At 38.8% G+C, this 23,411-nt stretch overlaps 1 protein-coding gene across 2 annotated transcripts in view; it reads left to right on the plus strand.

Moving 5' to 3' along the window:
• Nucleotides 1–9,572, plus strand: part of LOC100997021 (transmembrane protein 132B) — a 470,985-nt gene extending 461,413 nt beyond the window's left edge. For both annotated transcript variants that reach the window (XM_031650922.1, XM_009182038.4), the window contains one exon: nucleotides 759–9,572. In XM_031650922.1, the coding sequence (XP_031506782.1) occupies nucleotides 759–1,904 (1,146 nt within the window). In that variant the 3' untranslated portion in view covers nucleotides 1,905–9,572. The remainder of the gene's footprint in view (nucleotides 1–758) is intronic.
• Nucleotides 9,573–23,411: the final 13,839 nt, after the last annotated feature.

Genomic DNA, 23,411 nt, shown 5'->3' on the forward strand with positions numbered 1-23,411 from the left:
TTCAGGGACTTAGACACATTTCCTCTTATGTGCTTTTCCACACCCACCACATCCCCATACGCCATTTGCTTTCTGCTGGGCTTATCTGTGCCAGGCACAGCCTGCTGCTAGACCGTGGCCAAAGGATCACGTTTTCACTTTTGCCAAAGCAGGTGGTTTTTGATACTTGGAAATTCCATTTCAGCTACTTATGCATGGCTAATAGGCACCAAATTGCTACTGTTTACAATAATTATGGTCAACTCTAAAACTTCCTCCCATCTCTAAACTTCTATAAATTATTTCTGAAGATACCAGAGCCACTGTGCCATTCCAGCCAGCCAGCCTCACAGTGCATCTTCCCCACTCCCCCAGCCAGTGCATGTTTTGCTACGTCACCACTGGGTTCTTAATAAAGAATGTTCAAAGTGATATTATCTTGAGCAGTAGCCTGATTTGTTGCACCTGAAATTGATTCAGATAAATTGCCTGATCTTTCAATATGTTTTTAAAAAGGTCAAATTCTATTGTATGTATGCAATAAATTATAGTTTAATGCCGTCATTAAAGTGTATTATTTATTCCTTGTCCCAGAGAGGCTACAGCACATTATTGATGCCAGTTCCACCAGTTCAAGGCATAACCAGAACTGTTCAAGATTATAAAACTATAGACATCTTCTCCTTATATTGAAACAATTTATATAGGAGATTATATTTATGTTTTCAAATTTGAAGGAATCTGATTATAACATAATGCTTTGGTTTCATTTTCCTTAGGAAGCAATAGTAAGTTCTTGGATTTTATTCAGTGATGGTTCGGTGACACCTTTAGACATTTACGATCCTAAGGATTATTCTGTTACTGTCTCATCATTGGATGAAATGGTGGTGTCTGTCCAGGCAAACCTTGAGTCCAAATGGCCAATTGTGGTTGCGGAGGGTGAAGGACAAGGGCCTTTGATTAAGTTAGAAATGATGATAAGTGAACCTTGTCAGAAGACCAAGAGGAAGAGTGTTCTTGCTGTGGGTAAAGGAAATGTCAAGGTCAAATTCGAACCAAGTAGTGATGAGCACCAAGGAGGCAGCAATGATATTGAGGGCATCAGTCGGGAATATAAAGACCACCTCAGTAATTCCATAGAGCGCGAAGGAAACCAGGAGAGAGCAGTCCAGGAATGGTTCCACCATGGCACGCCTGTTGGCCACGAGGAAAGTACCAACAAAAGCACAACCCCCCAGTCTCCCATGGAAGGGAAGAATAAGTTATTCAAAAGTGGTGGTCCAGATGCCTTCACAAGCTTCCCCAATCAAGGGAAGTCACCGGACCCCAATAATCCTAGTGACCTCACAGTGACCTCAAGGGGGCTAACAGACTTGGAGATTGGCATGTATGCCCTGCTCTGCGTCTTCTGCCTGGCCATTCTGGTCTTCTTGATCAACTGCGTGGCATTTGCCTGGAAATACAGACACAAAAGGTTTGCTGTGAGCGAGCAGGGCAACATCCCCCATTCCCACGACTGGGTCTGGCTTGGGAATGAAGTGGAACTTTTGGAGAACCCTGTTGACATTACACTCCCGTCGGAGGAGTGCACAACCATGATAGACAGGGGCCTGCAGTTTGAGGAGAGGAACTTCCTTCTGAACGGCAGTTCCCAGAAGACTTTTCATAGTCAACTCCTCAGACCCTCTGACTATGTCTATGAGAAAGAAATTAAAAATGAACCTATGAATTCTTCGGGCCCAAAGAGGAAGAGAGTCAAGTTCACTTCCTACACCACCATCCTTCCAGAGGACGGCGGCCCATACACCAACTCCATCCTGTTTGACAGCGATGATAACATCAAGTGGGTCTGCCAAGATATGGGGCTGGGGGATTCACAGGACTTTAGAGACTATATGGAAAGACTGCAAGACCAGATGTAAACTCCTTTCTTATGTTTGTATTCACCTTTATGCCTTCTGTTTTTTGAATGCTGGAGCAGTGAGTTTGATCAGCAATAGGGGATGATTTAACAAAGTTTGATGTGTGGAGGTCTGGTGGGATTCATTTCTAAGCAGGTAAAAGAGGTCTGGAAAGCTATAGAAGCTGGGTTTTCAGTCTGGATATGCCTCTAAAACAGCCACATGTGGGGACTGAAGAAATTCTAAGACAACAGTTTTATGGACTGCCTGGCACGAGCTCAGTGCAAATGTATGAAACCTGACCCCACAGACATTGTTAGTCATCTCGTGACAAATGGCCATGTGGAATTAGAAAAGATTTGGGTGTTGATTTTTCTATTCCTAGACCTTTTAAAGCACAGTGGACACTAATTGCCCCTTGGCCTGAGTTTAGACATACATGAAAGATGACTGAATGTAGCTATCCTGATTTGTCATGAGCGCTGCTCATTATTTTTATATACATTTGCACCTGCACCTGTTCCTTTGACCTCTGGAATTCTTTTTGAAACATGAAGAGAAGAAATTTCAGTCTTTTCCTTGAGCTCTGTTTGATTTACACATGAGTTTTCTTCCCTGGGATTTGCCATGCCGTGTTATTTCCTGGGTCTCCAGGCAGGATGTCAGGTTTTTCCAGTTTTCCGCACTTCTTCATCTAGGGACGGTATCCAAGAAGCTTATTCTCACTTTGTTTTTCCTTCCTTTTGTTGCTGAACTCTCTTGTATAACACTGGGACAAAGGGTTTTACTTAAAATGTTAATACATAATGAGGGAGGGCCAGCTCTTTACAGTTTTCTACGTGAAGTTTCAAAAATTTGGAGAAAAGTTGTCAATCACAAACATTTATTTTTATTCTCTGCTTGTTGAAAACTCTTGGGGAACTCCTGGAGTGCATTTCTGAGGGTAAAAAGGCCCCAACATAGCTGTATTTATACAAGTACTTTGTGGCCAACACAATTTGTTATCCAAACTGAAGTCTTAAAGTAGAATGGACCTGCACAGAAAGGAAGTTATCTAGGAAATAGATGCAGATTGCACTTTCCATTTTACCAGAACAAACGTTTTTTTTTTTTTAAGTAAGTAGAATGACATTTCAAGTTAGCAATATATAGAAATCCATTCATACAATGACCAAAAAAAATAAAAAAAAAAAAAAAACCTCAATCATGACTCTGGCAGAGACAAAACATTGACAGGGTGTGCATTTGTGGAGAGAAGCAATGTTTCCCCGGAAAGTCCATACAAATAAGTGACCATTCCAGAATTCAAGAAGTAGCTATTGTAGAAAAAAAAATTTAAAAACCACAGCTATTGAAAAATCAAAATGGCAAGAGAAAAAAAGAAACAACTCCTGCATAATATTTAAATAAAAATGTTATTTTTGTAGCATCATGAATGGTCCTAAGGCAAAAATTTCAGATTAGCAAAATGTGATGACATATTTATTAAGATCGTATTATTGGAAATGTGGACACTGGACTAGTATGCCTCATTATGAGCTTTACTGAGCCATTTGCATCTCTAAGAAATATAATTTTAAAGGCCCAAAGTAGGAAGGATCTGCAGGAAGTCAGTTGAAGCAGTGCCCTGACCCCAAATGGCTGACAACTGAGCTAATCCAAGGAGAGGCGTTCAGTTGTTCTCTTATTGTAGATTTCCTTGGATGGGAACGTGACAACCCAGCCTCCTCTAGCCATGACGTGGCAGCCAAAAAGTTCTTTCTGTATCTCTGGCCCACAGGACTACAGTGTGTTTGTGAACAGTGCTGAAATTGCAAGTGATGTAGGCCTGACCTCCAGAGCCCAGTGTTCAGTTAGTTCTATAAAACAGGGCTTAGGAACTGAAGCTGGTGAAGTTCCAAAAATAGTTCAGTTTGATGGAATAAGGAAGCGAGGAGAGCCAGGCATTAGCTGCAAAAGGAGCTTGCAGAGAGATGGCTGACACTTTATGGGAAGATTCCTTAGTCAGCCAAAAGCTTTTCAAAGAGTTTGGTGCAGAGGTAGCTCAGAACCAACCGTACAGGACTGAAGAAAGTTCATATGCTGATTGGCACATAGCTATCCAGGTGAGTCGGCTCTTTCTGAGAGGCTCTTCAGTCCTCTCTCCCTTTGGATCTCTAGCATTCCAGAAATACTGGGAATTCATTTCTGAAAATGAAGAACCTCCACTGAAATGGGGAGGAAGTCTCTTACACACATACAGCAGGGTCCTGCCCACTGGTAAAGTGAAGACTTTGGGTAGGGGGTCTAACTGGGGAGGAGGTAAAGGAAATTATCACTGCCATGGGGAGTGTTATTAGGGAACATACAAATTAGAGCATTCCCTCTGATGGCAGTGCTTGATGGGGTGCAGGGGGCAAACTGGGGAGCATTCAAACATGCCAGTGCTTTCTCAGCAGGGCTGGAAGCTGGCCACAGTCCTGAAGATGCTTCTTGTGATTACTTAGAGTCACCCTGAGTGATACAGCCCCTGTGTAGCCACCTTTGCTCCTTTGTGTTATAACCCAGTCAGTTCAAAATAATAATCAAATGGAAGGCCATGGGGGAAGGGTTCCTTCCACCATAGAACCCACACCCAGATGTATATAAACACATATACACACATATGCCCATGTGTGTATGTGTGTGTGTGTGTGTGAATACTGAAGAGCCAGAAAACAAACTATTCAGTAAGAATCAGCAGTGACCGTCAATTGTCCTCAGATTTGGCATGGATACTATTTCTCATGAAAGAATTTCATTAAAATATTTCCTCCTCCCTCTAAATATTTCCTGAAGATTATAAACCATGGGTTATAGCACCTTGTTTTCCAGCTAGTCAATATACAACTATTAGGCGCTGTGCCCCAAAATATCTAAAGTGGAGGTAAAGGTATAAACTATTAAGTCATGAAATCTAATTTTCTGGGGACCATGAATTTGCCTGGATTTTCCATGATTTTATGGCTGATAGACCCACATTATTAGTCTTGTTAAATAACCTGAACCAAACATTTATAAAGTCCCTTCCTCTCCCATGGGAATGGAATGCGCAGCCTCCCGCTGAGGGAGACACCAGCAAGCCTCTTGAGAAGGCACCAGACAGTGAACTCCATGGTCACAGGAAGGGAGGTTCAGACGCTAGATGACCAGCATACGACCTGGAACCATTGAGGATTGCAACCGCTGCCTCCAAGGTCCAGATGTGCTGCAGTAGAGGCCAGAGCACAGGCATCAAGAAGCAGCTGCCACATCAAAGAACTGATGCTTAAACACACAGGTGTGTTGCATTTGAGAGAAGGCAAGAAGAAAAGACAATAGAAGGTTGCCCTGGAAAAACAACACCTAGCAAACCTCAGAATGCTCCATGTGTCCCAAGACAAGGAATAATTGACTTCCTAGCTGTTGTATAGTGCACACTGGCCAGGATAAATTCCCAGACTGTAATAATCCTTACTATCTAGACAGAAGTTTCTATTTATAAAGTCATGCAGGGGGAAAGTTGATTGCTTTTTGTCCCATTGCCACATCTGTAGACTAAGTAATTTGTAACTTGCTAACTTTTAAGTTTTAGAACGTCCACCTTTGTGCATTTTGGTAGCAGTCTTGTTTCATTATTTTAGAAAGAGGTCTTCCCATTACTGGGATGTTGGAGCCCTGTCAGAGAACTATTAAGGCTCTGTGAGGGAACTATTCAGTCTCACAGCAAGGACCACAGAGCGTGGTTTCATCTGAACCCTATATGTCAGGGACACCAATGTGTTTTCCACTCTAATTACCTAAAAATGGTCTCAATTCTCCATTTCATTCTCTGTAAATGACATAACAGATGGTTTATAAACTCAGCAACCCTCCCCTTTTTATCAAAAGTATATACGTGTGATGTAATGCATATCACCTGTCATGTAAAGGGACGGTATGGATGGTGGAAAAGTTATGCTAAAATATGGACTGCAGATATTTTTGTATGTAATATAGGCAATATAATGAAACACCGAGTTTTTTAAAATGAAAGCATGCAAAATTGTAGCTTTTAAATGTACAGACATCCCACTCAAAAATATCTAAACTGATAGTGGGAAAAACATTTGAGACCTAATAACATCATGAAATGCCCTGAATTTGGAATTCTGGCCTAGAAAGGATGTGGCTTATGTTGGGATTGATGATGGAATCTGCCAGAACATTTTCATCTTACTCTTCTTGACTTTTGGATTTTTTCCTTTTCTTTTTTTCTGGAAATATTTCGGAAATAAAGTGACTTCATTTTTCAGCATAAAGGTATATTCTAACCACAGGGTAACACATCGTTTTTAACATGAAAATAAACATTTAAACATTCTTCAGTTGTTTCATTATTTTATCTGCATGTTCCCTAAAGCAGCTGTATGGTTGGCTATAATATGGATATGTTTTTTTCTTTTCAGCCAGAGATTTTAATACTCTTGATGCAGTAATAAATGGACATCAAAAGAAAACATTTCATAAAAGTTGCCAACATATTTTACTTTTAAAACATTTCTTATTGTTTTCCTAGTAGGCTGGGGAAAGCTTCTCAACAGATGTCTCAGAAAAAGATCTGTTTCTCACGGCCCCGTCCAGGGTCAAACCATGTTGAAAGTCAGTGCTGAAATGCATGATGCTGTGGGTGTTTGAGAGCCTTTGACCTCTGTCCACCCTTTGATCTTTGCTTGTCAATGGCTTGGTCTTGTACATGTACTTGGGGCAGGGGCTTTGTGCTGGACCCAGGGTGCTGAGGTTCCCAGAACAGGCAGAGCTCTAGAGACATAAGAAAACCGCAGGGCAGGTGGGGATTCTGTTTGAGAGGCTGAAGTAGATGTTTCAGCTGAAAGATGGGCGGTACACTTGCCAAGTCCCTAGAGGGGCTAGAGGCTCTCTGTTGGTGTGTGTGTATTTCTTGAAACTGCAGAGTCATTTTTGGCATGCTGGCAAATGCTACTCTTTGCTTTCAGGATGAATGGGGATGCCTCTTAGGCAATAATTTGACATGTCATAATAAATGCCCAATACCAAACCTAGTCTTTCTCCAGGCCCCTCAGACATCATTCAAGTAATTGGGTGTAAACACAGGAGTTGCCTTTGTGAAACGGAGGCAGGATTTCCTGCCTCTAAACTATTGGCAGCAAAATGCCAAAAAATGTGCTCCCAGTTGCAAAACCCCAGCCCCATCAGAATTGCTTCTCAGCACTTTGGGTAACTGTTTTCCACTAACAGCTTCCTCCTTGTCTTTTCCCTGGGAACATGGGAGCACTGACACAGAACTCAACCGGTCCAGCACTTTGGGAGGCCCAGGTGGGCAGATCACCTGAAGTCAGGAGTTTGAGACCAGCTTGGGCAACATGGTGAAACCCTGTCTCTACTAAAAATACAAAAATTAGCCAGGCGTGGTGGTGCACGCCTGCAATCCCAGCTACTCTGGAGGCTGAGGCAGGAGAATCACTTGAACCTGGGAGGTGGAGGTTGTAGTGAGCCGAGATTGTACCACTGCACTCCAGCCTGGGCGACAAGAGCGAGACTCCGTCTCAAACAAAAACAAAACAAGGAAAACAAAAACAACTAGTTCTTCCCAGATCTGAGCGTGCATGTATATATACAGTTTAGTAAAATATGTTTCAAGAAAAGGATAAAAGAAAGCTTGAAATAAGATTTGTAAAAGAATGAATGCTTTATATTTAGGCTTTGTGTGTGAGTGCAAAATGTAAACATGGCATTTGAAATTTTTTGGTATTGAAATCCTTAATGCCTGTTACTTTCTTTATGGTTTTATACAATTGAGATAGGTTCTGAAGTTTTTCTGTTGTTTGCTTTTAGAAATTTTTAAAAATACAAAAAAAATGCAGAAACATTTTCATCTGGGTTACCGTGTTTATAGACTATTCTATGGCTCAAGACAAATAGGACACCATCATTTGCCAGATAAGAAATAACAGTTCAAGTTCATTAGGGAAATTATCTTCCCAGTCCAAGAAAGCAATAATGTTATCAACTTACAAGATTGGACAATCTTCTTATTCTGTGAGATGCCTTTAAAATTTCTTTGGACTTAATTGCTGCTCTTGGTCAGTTGTTCAAATGAAACGTTGTAATTTTATGTTAACGACAAGAGTCTCACGGGAGTCTCTTTAGATGCTGCAGGAACTGAGGGCATAGAAGACCTCTCTATACATCTACTTTGTCCATTGGAGTAAAGCACTTTACAAACAGAGAGATGGATGCCACTTTGGGATTTGGGGTCTATGTGATGCTGATTTTTTTCAAACCTATTTGGAAATATTACTTTTTTGGGATGGCTGAAATAACTTTTGACCTGACACATCTTTCTTTACTTCCTGTGGCCAAAAAAGCAAGTGAGACTTTCTGTTTCCCATTATAAGGCTGGAGCTGAAATAGTCTGCCATGTTATTGTTACCTCCTTTGTAAGAATTTGACTTTCTGAATGAAATAACAGATTGCCAGTGTCAACACTGACCATATGATATCGTTATTTCACTTAGAGATGCTTCCTCAAAGAGCGTGCCTTTTTCCTCCATCGTAACCGCTTTAGGATCTCTGTTTTATCCATGTATTTCCCACGTAGTACAAGCATTTTCCATTTCCATGAATATTACAGGCTGAGAAGGAGCACACATCTGGCATTGATAAGCACACTGGCCCAGGCACTCAGCCTTCTCATTTCATTAATCTGGTTGGTGACAGTTTCCATCGAGCACACCTGGAAATGTACATCGGACCTATTGCCGTCTCATTGCTGCAGTGCAGTGAATTACCCCAGAGCCACCAGTTCACATGCCCAAAGATGAACTGGCCCATGGAGGGACTTGATCTCCAAGTGACTTCCTTTCTGTAGTTATCCTCTGCTGTGACCCTTATTTTGGACTTCTAGCAAGGGCACCCACTCAATGTGGATTCCAAGAACAAAACCAGTTGTCCAACCTCCATTACAGAGGTCTTCTAGGTATTTCCCACACATTATTGTGGGCCTAAGCAAACACCACAACTATGAAAGGCTGAGAGTGGAGAATTAAGTAATAAGAAAATGATCAAACCTAGGGAAAAATAAGTGGCTATAAAACACTGAAAGATAGTCACACCCACATAGCGCGTATCATGCAGCAGACCCGTGCTCTTAGAGGGAGGTAGTGTGTGTCTTCCCATGGCAAATAATTTTTACAATACTGCTCATGTATAATGTGTGTCTACAGGGCATGCTGTTGTCTCAAAATTGAAATGTGCGTCTTAGGTATCAGTTCCCAGCCTCAGACTCTTCTCAGGCAGGTGGACCGGATCTCAGCTGCAGAACATAGTGAGTGGCCAAACCTACACAGCCCAGCCAGTCGTGCACTTTGGGGTGATTGCAAGGCAGCAAATGGTGGGGACAAGTTTTGTCTGGCATTCGAAAAGATGTTATCCCTTACTTTCTACATTTCTGAATCGGATTCTCGTTCCCTGGTAAATGCCAGATATTATAAACAGAGCATGCTGTTATGACATTGTGCTTCTATATACCTTTTTGTATAATGTATCTATCTCATTATATTACCTATGGTTTCAGTATGACCTGTTGTGTATGTTCCACCGTATATTTAATGTCTCTGTAAAGGCACTTCCAAACATTTTCAAAACGAAGAAATAAAACATGTTGGATGATTCCTTGTTATAGTAAAACAATTAATTGGTAGGTTCCAGGAAATAATCTTTTCTTCAAATAGGTGTTCAGAGGTAGATATTTAGATGTCCTTAGGTCTGGCATAGACGAAGCTATGTCTTCAGGTTCTTGATGGCAGTTATGGACTGAGACCTTGGGAATAAAGGAAAACAATGGCTTATTTAAGCATGAGGGCAAGATTCCCAGAGAAATAGGCTGGCTCTTGAGCTCCAAAGAAAATACTTTGGCAAAACATCATGTTGGGCCCTTGTCTACATTAGGAAGGGACCATCCAGAAAGAAGACAGTGGTGCCCCATGAATGTCTATAGCTAAGACATGCAAACTCAATTCTTGGAAAAGGGGAAGAAAAGTCCATTTTTCTTTAAAGCTGAAAAAGTTGAGTTTTAATGAGAGAAAAAGCTTTATTCAGATAAAGATATGAAGCTTTATTTTATAAAAAGCTTTATTTTATAAAAAGCTTTATTCAATAAAGATATGAAGATATATCTTTATTCAGATGAGTCTTCAGAAGTTTGAAGTGACAGGAAAGTATTTATGAGGTCTGAGTGGCAGGAAAGCTCATTTAGGCACCAAAAATTCCAGTTCATGTTCATAGTCTTGGGATGTGTTACATTTAACTCCATAACAACTAAAATATTTCAATGTGTTGAGTCTCCACTGCTCTGCAAATCTTAACCAGGCGAAGGACCTCTACCATGCCATACCTCTACCCTCTTCAGACAATTGGCTTTAATAACTCTGTTGCCTGAACTAAAGTCTGCCATTGCTAACTAAAATCTCTTAGAATTCAGCCTTAGAAAAGCAAATACCCACCCATGACAGTGTCACAATGGCTTTCTCAGATAACCGTGGCAGTCTTAAGCCAACATCCATGCTTCCTGTGATAGTTACTTGGGTCTGTAGCAGTTTCTTAACCAACAGCATGGTCAGCACTACTCTAGACATAAAGAGTTGTTTACAGAAATCCCTTCTCTTTGTGCAAAGGGCAATAACTTTATAAACAGAACATGGCTGAGATACAACCATTTCTTCAATGCCTTGACACTTCCTTTAAACAAAGATGTAAACCAGAACTCAAGAAGGTAGCATCTCCAAGACCTCTGATGCCACCTTGGAGCACGGTTAATCTACAGGTAAGTTTCCGTGGTGGACTGGACACAAACTTGTCTTGAGCTACACATAATGGAGAACCTTGCTTGGTGCTGCAGATAATTATGGGTCAATGCTGTTGAAAATTGGTCTTTTAGTATTCTAAATATTTAAATAATACTTGTCCTAAAAATTGTTAGCATGAACTTGTACATTGTATATACAGGTATTCTTGTTTTAAACCTGCAAGATTAATGACAATACTGACATTGACATTACCTAATATTAATAGTTTATTTTTCATACAAAGCAGGGGAGAGCTTGTATTTCCAATTTCAGTGTTTCTTACTTTATTTCACAAAATCTCAAAGACCTTCTATGACCTAGGAACCTTCCAGTGCCCTTTTCAGCAGGAATAAGAATGCATATTTGGGCTGGGTGCCGTGACTCACGCCTGTAATCCCAGCATTTTGGGAGGCCGAGGCAGGAAGATTACTTGAGGTCAGGAGTTCGAGACCAGCCTGGCCAACATGTTTAGTGAAACCCTGTCTGTACTACAAACACAAAAATTAGACAGGTGTGGTGACGCATGCCTGTAGTCCCAGCTACTTGGGAGACTGAGGCAGGAGAATCACTTGAACCTGGTAGGCGGAGGTTGCAGTGAGCTGAGATCATGCCATTGCACTCCAGCCTGGGGGACAGAGTGAGAAAAAAGAATATATATTTGAATTTTTATACATTATGGTGCCTGTTAACTGGATGACTAGTGTCCCTTTCTGTGTGCATTGAGAAGGTGATCAGAGATGGAGGAGGAAAAATCGGGAAAGTGATGTTAACCAAGGGCCAATTCAGGGAGCATGTTATTGTTTATCATTGTCACTCTATATGAGTCACATCTGTCCTTGGGTTGGGAGGGTTCCTTCCTATTTAATTAGGAAATGTTAGCACTTAAAGCTCATCTAGGGAGCATGATTAAATAGCTGCTGCAAGTCTGAAGCTGCTCTACCTGGAGGATCTATAAACTAAAGCACTCTTTGGTCCTAACCTTTCTCTTCTTCTCAAGGAGCCTCTGAACTTCCCATCTTTCCTTACGTGATCTGAAATCGAGTTCTGATGTTTGGAGACCTCTGTCAGCCTGTGGCAGTTCCAACTCCATATCCAGATTCTCAAATGCAAAGGGGAAACTACCAAACCTAAAATGACTACAGATTATGTTTAAATGCCTATAAGACTTAATATTATGCCAACTTCATCACTGTTAACTTTAGAACCCATGAAATTTTCATGACATTTGAAAACCGTGGTGGGACTCCCTAACTGTCCAAGAATTTTCAAATGCATACAGTGAATACCAGTGAATGGTAGCCGATTGAAAATGATAAAGAGTATCTAAAACCAGATAATTTCATAGGCAAAACAATAATTTTACCAAAGAAATGCATTTCATATTTACATGTGGTTTTACCATAAATGTTAGATGTGCCTTGTAGTAGAACCTTCAGATGGAAGAGCATTTGTGGGGTCTGCAGTGGCCCCGAGAGATTGCCCTGGTTCCAGGAATCACCTGATGTTGTCTTCATCCTGGTGATGAGAAGTGTGTTCAGAGAAGGCACAGGAAATAGGAGACCTATTGGTAAATTATAGAACCAAGGGTGCTGTTCACTTTATTTTATCTATTTATAACGATGAGTATGTGGTTGAAATGTGAATATGAGAAATGAAGTATTTTTAAAAACCTGACATTACTTCAGTCTGCAATATTCTAGATTTTAAAACCACCAATATGCTTTATTTAACATTAACCCAAAATTATAGGGCAAAACAGGAAAAGAACTTGCTTTTCATATTGAGAGGAACACTTTCATATGAAATGGGAAGTAATGATCCAAAATAACCACTAATTTCATTAATGTGACAATAAAAGGTAAAAAACATCCACCTTGTTACCAGGTTTATGGATCTGGCAAAAAAGCAATGAAAGCCCATGACTGCAGTGACCTGATACTTTGAGGAAGAGAGAATTCTGGCAGTAGTGATTGGGTACGGAGTCTTTATGGTCAGATAAAAGTCAAAATCATATACCAGGCTAAGGAAGCAGCACACACAGAGGTATGGAATTCCGTGTTCTTGAAATGTAAGGGACAGGAGCTCATTAGAGCCTGGCTGAGTGGGGGAACCTCACTGTGGAGCTCATACTTTGTCTTGTGATTCCTGTGGAAAGGGTGTGAGCAGGCCACCAGCAGGAAGGAGATGTGACCTGAGTGATGTTTGAAAAACAAACCTATAGCATATCAACCATGTACAGGGCTCTAGATTTGGGTCTGAGGTGTTAAGGTGTTTCTTACTCCAAAGAGTTTATGGTCATCTAGGAGATGGGTGCCTGGGAATGTGTCCTGAATTCTGTTCAGTTCTTAAATGGGTGGGCGGTGGAGGGGAAGAGTTTAAAGCTGTTGTTGGAGCACTTGAACTGAGTAGGCAAATGTGAAATAAAATCTGTTTGGGTCATACTGTAGTGAACTCTTTGGCATGGTATTTCTCCAAGAGCATTATAATTAAGCTTGGCCAGATTAGATGATGAAAAAAATAAAAAGAAACAAACAAATCACTAAAAAATATAATTCTGTGAGCACATTCTGTTTTTGGGAATGCTTTTTAATTTTCTCCCATGAAGATTTTCAGGACGTATTTAAGACTTTGAGAAATATGGCTGTAAAAAAACATGTTAAGCATTCCTTAACTCTGAATTTTCTATACATTACCCACCTTTATTTTCTTTCTCATTTTTCCCCATTTAAATTCATTATTTATTAATTAGATTTGTTATTTGCTTATTTTCATCTAAAACCTATTTAAATGCTCATGGGCTGCATTGCACACTTTGAGGAATGCCCCTGCAGAGTGTTCTGTCAATATTGTTACAAATTCAAATTCTACTTTATTTTTAGTTTCAGCAGTGTTTTAGGAAATAAAAGTACCCAAGGAGAGAGAGGATAGGAGAATGGAGAGGAAGTGAATATTGAGTGATTTTAGAATAACTGTTTGATCCTATGGATTATTTGCTGTGCTTAAATACATACCTGGAATCAGTAAAGCTTTGGGATTCAACACAAACCACAAAACCCATCTAAGAGTGACGAATGGGGCAGGAAGGCAGGTACCTGCTCAGTTCAGGAAACTGTGAGCCCTTTTGAGGCTAAGCAAGGTAAATAAGCTAAATGCTTTTATAAAAATACATTGTTTACAAGAACTAATCTGTCTCTTATCGGCCCAAGCACTAATGAGACATTCACACTAGAAAATCAAAATCAGCTACTTTTGCTTGGGTTTGCTTTGTTTTTCTAATTAGACCTTATTTTTTAGAGCACTTTTTGATTTATAGCAAAATTGAGCTGGAGGTTCAGAGGTTTCCCATATACATCCTGCTCCCACACCCACACATGTATGTGTAGGAGATTGAGTTCAACTTTTATTTGTTAACAGGCATATTGAGATATAATTCGCACACAACACAATTTAAAGTATAGAGTTCGGTAGCTTTTAGTATATTCATACCTTTACCACAATCAATTTTAGCATATGTTCACTTGCCTAGAAGAAACCCTGTACTTAATAGCAGTCACTCCATTTTCCTCAACCCATTAGGTCTAGAAAGCCACAAATTTGTTTTCTGTATCTGTAGATCTGCTTTCTTTTTCTGAGGATCTCATATAAATAGAATCATAAAATAGGTGTATTTCGTGCCAAACTTCTTTCACTTAGCATACTGATTTCCAAGTTGGTCCAACTTATAGCATATATCAGTACTTTATTCCTTTTTAGGGCAAAGAAAGCTTCCATTACATGGATACCCCACATTTTATTTCTCTACCCATCACTTGCTGGCCATGGGTTGTTTGCAACAAATATTCATATACATATTCTCGTGTGGACATATGTTTTCGCTTCTCTTGGGTATATATCTAGGAGTAGGATTGCTGGGTCATATGGTAAATCTCTGTTTAATGGTTTAGACTCAGTACTGTGTTTTCTGCCTTTCCACAGCTCACAGTTTCATAAAGAGGCAGGAGCCTTTTGTTCAGGGCTCCTTGGCAGTGAGGTAATTTCTTCTTCTGCATTGTATCCAGCTGACCCTTGCTCAGTGCTGTTCTTTGGGGAAAGATGGAATGCTGGGAAGCCAGCACCTCTTATTCCCTCTAGCTAGCACTTTTACAGTGATAGATATAATAGATATCTTCAGCTATTATTGTTGAATTATCTCTGATTCTGTCCAATTTTGCTTCATATATTTTGGGGCTATGTTATTAGGTATGCATACGTGGTCATTATTGTTATATCTTTTTGATGATGTGACCTTTTTATTGTTTTAGCACTTTTATATCTTTACCTCTAATAACAACATTTTTAAAAATTGAAAGTTGATTTTGTCTGATGTTAGTACAACCACTTCAGCTTCTTTGCAGTTGCTGTTTGCATGACATATCTTTTTCCATTCCTTTACTTTCAATCTATTTGTATCTCTGGGTCTAAAATGTAGAGATAGCACATAGTTGAATCTTTTAAAAAACACATTTTACAATCTCTGATTTTTATTGGAATGTTTAATCTATCCACATTTAATGTTATGATTAATGTAGCTGAATTTATTTCTGCCATTTTATATTGTGTTTTAAAAATATCTCATGATATTTTTATTCCTGTATTTCTATTGTACTTTTTTTTGCATTAAGAAACGTTTTCCAATGTAACATTTTAATTCAACTGATAGATTTTCACTATTTGTTGAGTTATTTTTGAGTGATTGTGCTCGAGCTTGCCATCTATGTCTTAACTTCAGATTTGTACTAACTTAATTCCAGGAAGATATAGAAGCATTATTCCTACATAACTCTATATCAGCTCCCTTTTCCTGTGGTATTATTGTTATACAACGTACACTATATATGTTACAAATTCAGTTATTTATAGTTATAATTATTACTTTACATATATCATTTATGTCTATTAAAGAAGCTGAGAGCAGAGAGGAGATAAATTATATATTTATAGAGTTTGTTATATTAAGCTTCTTATTTGTCATTCTGATTCTCTTTATTTGTTCTGGTGGACTTGAGTAAATATGTGGTGTTATTTCATTATGCACACACAGCTTTGCTCCTTGTCATTTTATTTATGCTGTCTTTCTCAAGTATATTGCATTTAAATACATTATAGGTCCAACAATTCAAATATATTTATGTTGTGTTATACAATTGCTTTTTAAAATCAGTTAAGATAGAAGGGATATGCGCTGATACTGTGGTTTTTTAAATTATACTTTAATTTCTGGGTTACATGTGCAGAACGTGCAATTTTGTTACATAGGTATACATGTGTCATGGTGGTTTGCTGCACCCATCAACCCATCACCTACATTAGGTATTTCTCCTAATGTTATCCCTCCCCTAGCCCTCCACCCCCCAACATGCCCCAGTGTGTGATGTTACCCTCCCTGTGTCCATGTGTTCTCATTGTTCAACCCCCACTTATGAGTGAGAACATGTGGTGTTTGGTTTTCCGATCTTGTGATAGTTTCCTGAGAATGATGGTTTCCAGCTTCATCCATGTCCCCGCAAAGGACATGAACTCATCCTAGACAATAATTCAAACACACACACACACACACACACACACACACACGGCACTAGTATCTCTACATACTATGTTTTATAATTACATTACTGTCTTTGCCAGTGCCATTTCCATATATTTGGTGTATTGAATGGTTTCCCACAATTCTCAGAGGCCTTGTTCATTTTTCTTTATTCTTTTTTTCTCCATGTTCTTTATATTCTTTGGATTGCATAATCTCTATCAATCTTTCTTGTTCACTGATTCTTTCTTGTGTCAATTCAAGCTTACTATTAGGCCCCTTTCATGGATACACACACATAGAGGCAGACACACACATACATATATGTGTATATATATGTATATATGTGTGTATATATATTTATATTCATATATGCATACACACATATGTAAAGTAAATTATATCAATAACACAAAGCACAAGAAGGATTAAATTGAGGTACATTGCTAAGGTTTTACATTATACATGAAGTGATCAATATTAATTCATGGTAGAAAGTAATAAATAGTTACCTAGGAAAAGACTAAAAGTGCAGAGGTATAGCTAATAGGGCAGTAGAGGAGATAAATTGCAGTGTCAAGTTATACTTGATATAAAGTATTCAGGAAGGAAGAAAAAAAGTGAAAAAGAACATATGACAAGTAGAAAGAAAATAACAAGATGGTAGACTCAAATTCAACATATCAGTACTGTCAGACTAGACCAAAAGGAAGACCCAATCATATGTAACCTACAAGAGACACACTTTATATATAAAGAGGTTAAAAGTAAAAATTTGGGTAAAGGTATATGCCAAACAAATTACAAAAGAGCCAGAGTGGCTACGTTAAGTATCAGATAAAGCATACTAAAACAGAATATGATCAAAGATGAATTACATCATCATCAACATCATCATCACAACAACAACAACAACACTGCAGTCAGTTTATCAAGAAGACATGAAAATCCTAAATGGCAGTGCAGCTAAAAGTAGAGCCTCAAAATAATAAGCAAAAAATAACAGAACTAGAGGAAAATTTAGAAAACTCTATCTTTATGGTAGAAGATTTCAATACTTTTCTTTCAGAACTGATACAAGTATAAAAACAAAAAAGGATATAGTTAATTTGAACTATAATGTCAGTCAACTTAATTTAAGTACATAAAACACTACATTCCATAACTGAACGTGTTTTCAAGTACCCATAGAACATTCACTGAGATGGAACCTATGTTGGGCCATGGAACTGCTCTCAATAAACTTTAAAAGATTGACTTCCTACGGTATATGTGCTCTGATTACAACAAAATTAAACTAGAAATCCACTGGAAGAAAGTTATCTAGAAAAGTCTCTGAATATTAGAAATTAAGCAACATAATTCTATAGAACTCATGGTTAAGAAAGAAATCACAATAATTAGGAAACATTTTGAACTGAATGATAATTTGAATAGCTCTAACAGTGATTGTATTGTCCACAAAATCTCAAATATCTTATAATCTGGCCTTTTTTAGAAAAAGAGTTTGCCACCCCTTAATCTAAATTATCACCTAAGGAGTATGTAAAATAACGAATTAATACCAAAATAGGTAGGAAGAAGACATAAATAATAAGCAGATATCAATAAAATAGAAAAACAATAGAAAAAAATGAGGTAACAAGTTGTTTCCTTAAAAGTAATAAAATCAATAAATTCCTAGTAACATTAATGAAACAAAAAATGCAAATTACCAATATCAGCCAAAAAAGGGGAAATTACTACAACTGCACAGATACAAAATGGTTAATAAGGAAATGTTATGAATAACTTTGCCGATAAAATAGACAATTTAGATAAAATGGTCCTTGAAAGGCAAAACTGAGATGAGAAAGAATCAAAATATGTATGGATTCACGTCAATTCAATAAATTTGAAGATTTTCCACAAAGAAAAGTTAAGGTCTAGGTGGCTTTACTCATGAATTATGTCAAATATGTAAGAAAGAAATAATATTATTTTTAAAGAAAAGCAGCCAAAATACAGAGGAGGAGCAAACAGCCCAACTTACAAAGCCATCATTAATGTTGATGCCAAAAACAGACAACAAGCAATATTAAAAGCAAGGTCATGGCCGGGAGCGGTGGCTCATGCTTGTAATCCCAGCAATTTGGGACACCGAGGCAGGCAGATCGCAAGGTCAGGAGTTCGAGACCAGCCTGGCCAATATGGTGAAACCCCATCTCTATTAAAAATACAAAAATCAGCCGGGTGTGATGGCACATGCCTCTGATCCTAGCTACTCAGGAGGCTGATGCAGGAGAACTGCCTGAACCCGGGAAGCAGAGGTTTCAATGAGCCAAGATGGCGCCACTGCACTCTAGCCTGGGTGACAGAGTGAGACTTCGTCTCAGAGAAAAAAAAAAAAAAAAAAAAAAAGCAAGGTCATGGGATATAAGGCCTGTACATAATAATTCACTGCATTTCTATATCCTAGAAATTAAAATTTATACAATAAAATTAAAGAATAATACAATTTATAATATCCAGAACTATAAAATACTTAAGAATAAATATAACAAGTGTTTGCAAGTCCTCTATAGTAAAACTACAAAATATTGCTGAAAGAAGTTGAAGACACAATCAATGGAGAGATGTTTCTGGATTGAAAGACTCAAAATTTGTTAAGATGTTGATTTTCCCATTGTGATCTACTGAGTGAAAACAATCCCAATAAAAGTCCCAGCCTTTCTTGTCATGGAAATTGACAAGCTGATTCTAAAATTTTAATTGGAAATGCAAAGTACTTAGAATAGCCAAAACAATTTTAAAAACAAACAATCTTTGAAGACTTAGATTACCCAATTTCAAGACATATTAAAAGCTACAGTAATTAAGTATAATTTAGTATTGATATAAGGATATGTAAATAAATCACTGGAACAGAATAGTGTCCTGAAATAAATTCATTCTTTTATAGTTGTTTGATTTTGAACACAGGAGTCTAAGGAATTCAATGGAGTAAAGAAAGTCTTTTCATGAAACAGTAGTGGGAAAACTTTATATATATATATATATGAAATTCAGTCCTACCTCACACCATACAAAAGCCTAGATTCAATTACAGACCTAAATGTAAAAACTAAAATATATAACATTAGTTGAAAATCCAATAAATTGAAATTAAAACTTTAGTTGTTTGAAGAAAACATGGGAGAACATTCTTCTTTCAATCCTGGGGTAAGAAAAGTTTTCTTAATTAAGGCCCAAAGTCACTTTACCTGAAAAAGCAAATTAATAAATTATACTTTATAAAAATAAAAAAACTGTGTTTTCCAAAAGCCATCATTATGCAAATAAATAAGCAATCCACAGAGTGGAGGAAAGTATTCTCAATCCAAGAGTTGTGTCTAGAATATGTGAAGAGCTGCTGACTCAATAAAGAGACAAACACCACAATTTAAAATGGGAAGAATATTTGAATAGAAACTTCCCAAAAGAAGATCTATGAATGGCACAAGAAAGAATACCTTATACCTCATTTGTCATCAAGGAAAGACAAATTTAAACCATAATGAAATACTACTACACGCCATCTATCATGGCTGATATTCACAATAGCAAAGACATGGAATCAACCCAAATGTCCATCAATGATAGCCTGGATAAAGAAAATGTGGTACAGATACACTACGGAATACTATGCAGCCATAAAAAAGAATGAGATCATGTCTTTTGCAAGTACATGGATGGAGCTGGAGGCCTTTATACTTAGCAGACTAACACCAGGGACAGAAAACCAAATGCTGCATGTTCTCACTTGCAAGTGGGAACTAATTGATGACAACACTTGGACAGATAGAGGGGAACAATAGACACTGGTGCCTTTTGGAAGGTGGAAGGTAGGAGGAGGGAGAGGATCAGGAAAAATAACAAATGAGTAATAGGCTTAATACCTGGGTTATTAAATAATCTGCACAACGAACCTCCGTGACACAAGTTTACCTATGTAACAAACCTGCATAAATATTCCTGAACTTAAAATAAATGTTTAAAAAGAAAAAAGATGGAAACCCCCATTGTTGGCAAAGAGGTGGAGGAACCATAATTTTTAGACTTTGTTGGCAGGGCTGTAAAATACTATCATCATTTTGGATAATATTTTACTAATGTCTGGTTAAGTTAACCATACACTTACCATATTGCCTAAGAATCACATTCTTTGGTATTTATTCAGAAGGAATAAGAACATGATTCCACATGAAGACATGAATAAGAATGTTCATAGCAACTTTATTCATAATAGACAAAACCCAGAATCAACCAAAATAGCCATCAACAGGGGACTGGGGGAATAGTTATCTCTTCATCCAACAGTGGGGTGCTCCTCAGAACTAAAAAGGAACAAGCTACTGATTTATGCAACCCCATGAACTAAGTGAGTGAAATAAGAGAAGGTAAACCCAAAAGGGTATATACTACATTATTCCATTTACGTGACATTTAACAGTAGGCAGACTTATTTATGGGGCTGGACAGCAGAGCAGTGTTTGCCTTCACATGGGGAGCATATTGACCAGAAAAGGACTTAACTAGGGTGATGAAAATGTTCTTTATCTTGATCAAGGACTGGATTACATTGGTAAAAGCCTTTTTAAAAATTCACAGAACTGGATGGGTGCGGTGACTCATGCCTGTAATCCCAGCACTTTGGGAGGCTGAGGCAGGTGGATCACGAGGTCAGGAGTTTGACACCAGCCTGACCAACATGGTGAAACCCCATCTCTACTAAAAATACAAAAATTAACCGGGCGTGGTGGTGCATGCCTGTAATCCCAGCTACTCAGGAGGCTAAGACGGGAGAATCGCTGGAACCCAAAAGGCAGAGGTTGCAGTGAGCCAAGATCGCATCACTGCACTCCAGCCTGGGTGACAGAGTGAGACTCCGTCTCAAAAAATAAAAAAAATAAAATAAATAAAGCAAACAAACAAACAAACAAAAAAACCCTGTATGCTTAAGATCTGGATCTGTCTGTTGCACTTTATGTCAATTATACATAAAATAGGTAATGTCATGAGAGAAACCGTTATCTTCCAAAACAAAGAAGACAAGTAAAAACTAACTCTTCTTGGTAAGGCCCTTATTGCTTCTGTTCCTGCACCTGTGGCCAGATTCCCTGCAATCTCAGAATCATTCTCTTCCTCCACCTCCTGTCCCTGCAGAAAAGAAAACAAAACTAGGCAGCAAGACATGGAGAGGAAGATTCTGTGACCTTTGTAGACAGGGCCAGGCTGCTGAGCTGCCAGAGAAGAGTTTAAATGGAGAGGAAGGAGCAGCAGACGATGACAAGGCAGGCACCCCTCCCACTGCAGGGGGCCCAGGCTTGATGCCAGAAACCACGGGCACGGAGAACAGGCAACAAGCTTAATTTTGATTCTCTTAGTGTTTTGTGGGACCTGCTGGGGTCTAGAATAGCTAGAGTCATAGGCCGTCTTCCTGCAGCTTCAAGCACACATATCCAACTCCACCTTATCTGCACAAGTGTTCTCATTATCTGTGTTCCTTGACAGAATGGTTGGACAATTTTTCCTTATTAAACCTGGCCCCCACTTCCTCGGCCCTACGGATGCTCTTCCCTGGTTGGCAGGCTGCTGCTTGGGTTCCCAGTGGAACACTCCGCAGGGTTCTGTATGGCCTGTTGTGGTCCCAGCGGGAGACTAGTGACTGGAGGAGGGTCTGCGGGGGTCCTGCAGTGCTGACCGCTACACCGTGCCACTTCCAGCGCACTGGAGAAGCTGGGCAGGACTTTAGTGGTGATGTCTGAAGGTTTGAGATAAGGCTCAGGTTGCTAAGGGCTTCTCTTCAGAGAGGGTGGCAACGACTGCTGTGTTTGTTTTTATAGTAAATATTCAACTGACTTTAAGGAGGGGACAGTGGTGGTCCAAAGATTTTTCTGCACATGTTAAAACATTTCATGGTGTTCATGACAAGCCTCGCCTGATTACAAAGCTTACGGAGACCTGAGTCACCTTCAGTTGAGGCACTCACTTTGGACAAGTTACAGATACTTATTTTGGCACCAAGGAATACAAATCTGAGAAAATGTATCTTGGGCTGAGAACAAAGTTCTCCTCAAAGAACTGGAAAAAGAGCCCCTAACTTTTCATTTCAACTGTTTATGACTCATATTCAAAGGTAGCTTTTTTAAAATAAAAAGCACTCCGATCCCAAGTGCTTTAAGCCAAAAAGTGCCTTAGAGTTCTCTCAGATGAACTTCAACTTCAGACATCACCAATAGGTAGCTTTGGCAAAAATACTCATCTTCTTTTGAAGTCTAGCTTGCTTTCATAGAAAACAGAAAAGGGAAGGAGGAGAGAAGGACCTGAATGAATAGAAAACATCTTACGCATGCGGGGATCATGTTCTGATAGTCAGGGTCACCTTGCGACTCTGATAGAAACCAGCTGAAGGTGACATTTTCCAGCTGTCCTTTGAGAAGGTGCAGGAGGATGGCAACTTGGAACTGGATATAAAGAGTGAATCAGAAAGTGGAGACCACCTGGACTGTTAGGTAAAAGCTGCTTTGTAGAAACTGATTTGCACAGCAAGGTTAAATGCAAGGAGAACGTTATAATATACGCAAGCTATCTGGAGAAAATAAAGCACTCAACATTTCAATTAAATTCTCAAAAATGGGCTAGCATCTCTGTGGTTAGAAAATTCTGTCAGAAAAGGACAATGTAAAACTTAAGTAGGAACTTAAAAGGTAGCCTGAATTATACATCAACTATATCTAACAAAACACAGAAAATGACCTTCAATAGTTAAGGAGGCGATTAACCACTTGGGGATAGAAAAGAGCTTTCCAAAGTGTGTAAAATAATCAGTCACACCTCTCAGAAGATGCAAAGGAAGCATTAGGAAGGGAGAACTCTCTTTTATCAAAGCCAGATTAGCTAAGAGAAAAGGAATTTCAAGTATGTGGCCTGTCGACTGCACTGAGAGAAAGCTCAGTGACACAGGAAAAGCAAGTGTACTCCACAGACTGAATAAGCTGGAGCAGTTTAAATATGAGATTTTATCAAAAGATTCTTACACCTCTTTACTGTTCCCCGTACAGACCTCAGCAGAAGGCTAGGGAG

This window comes from Papio anubis, chromosome 9 (assembly GCF_008728515.1).
Source record: "Papio anubis isolate 15944 chromosome 9, Panubis1.0, whole genome shotgun sequence".
NCBI classification, from domain to species: Eukaryota; Metazoa; Chordata; class Mammalia; order Primates; family Cercopithecidae; genus Papio; species Papio anubis.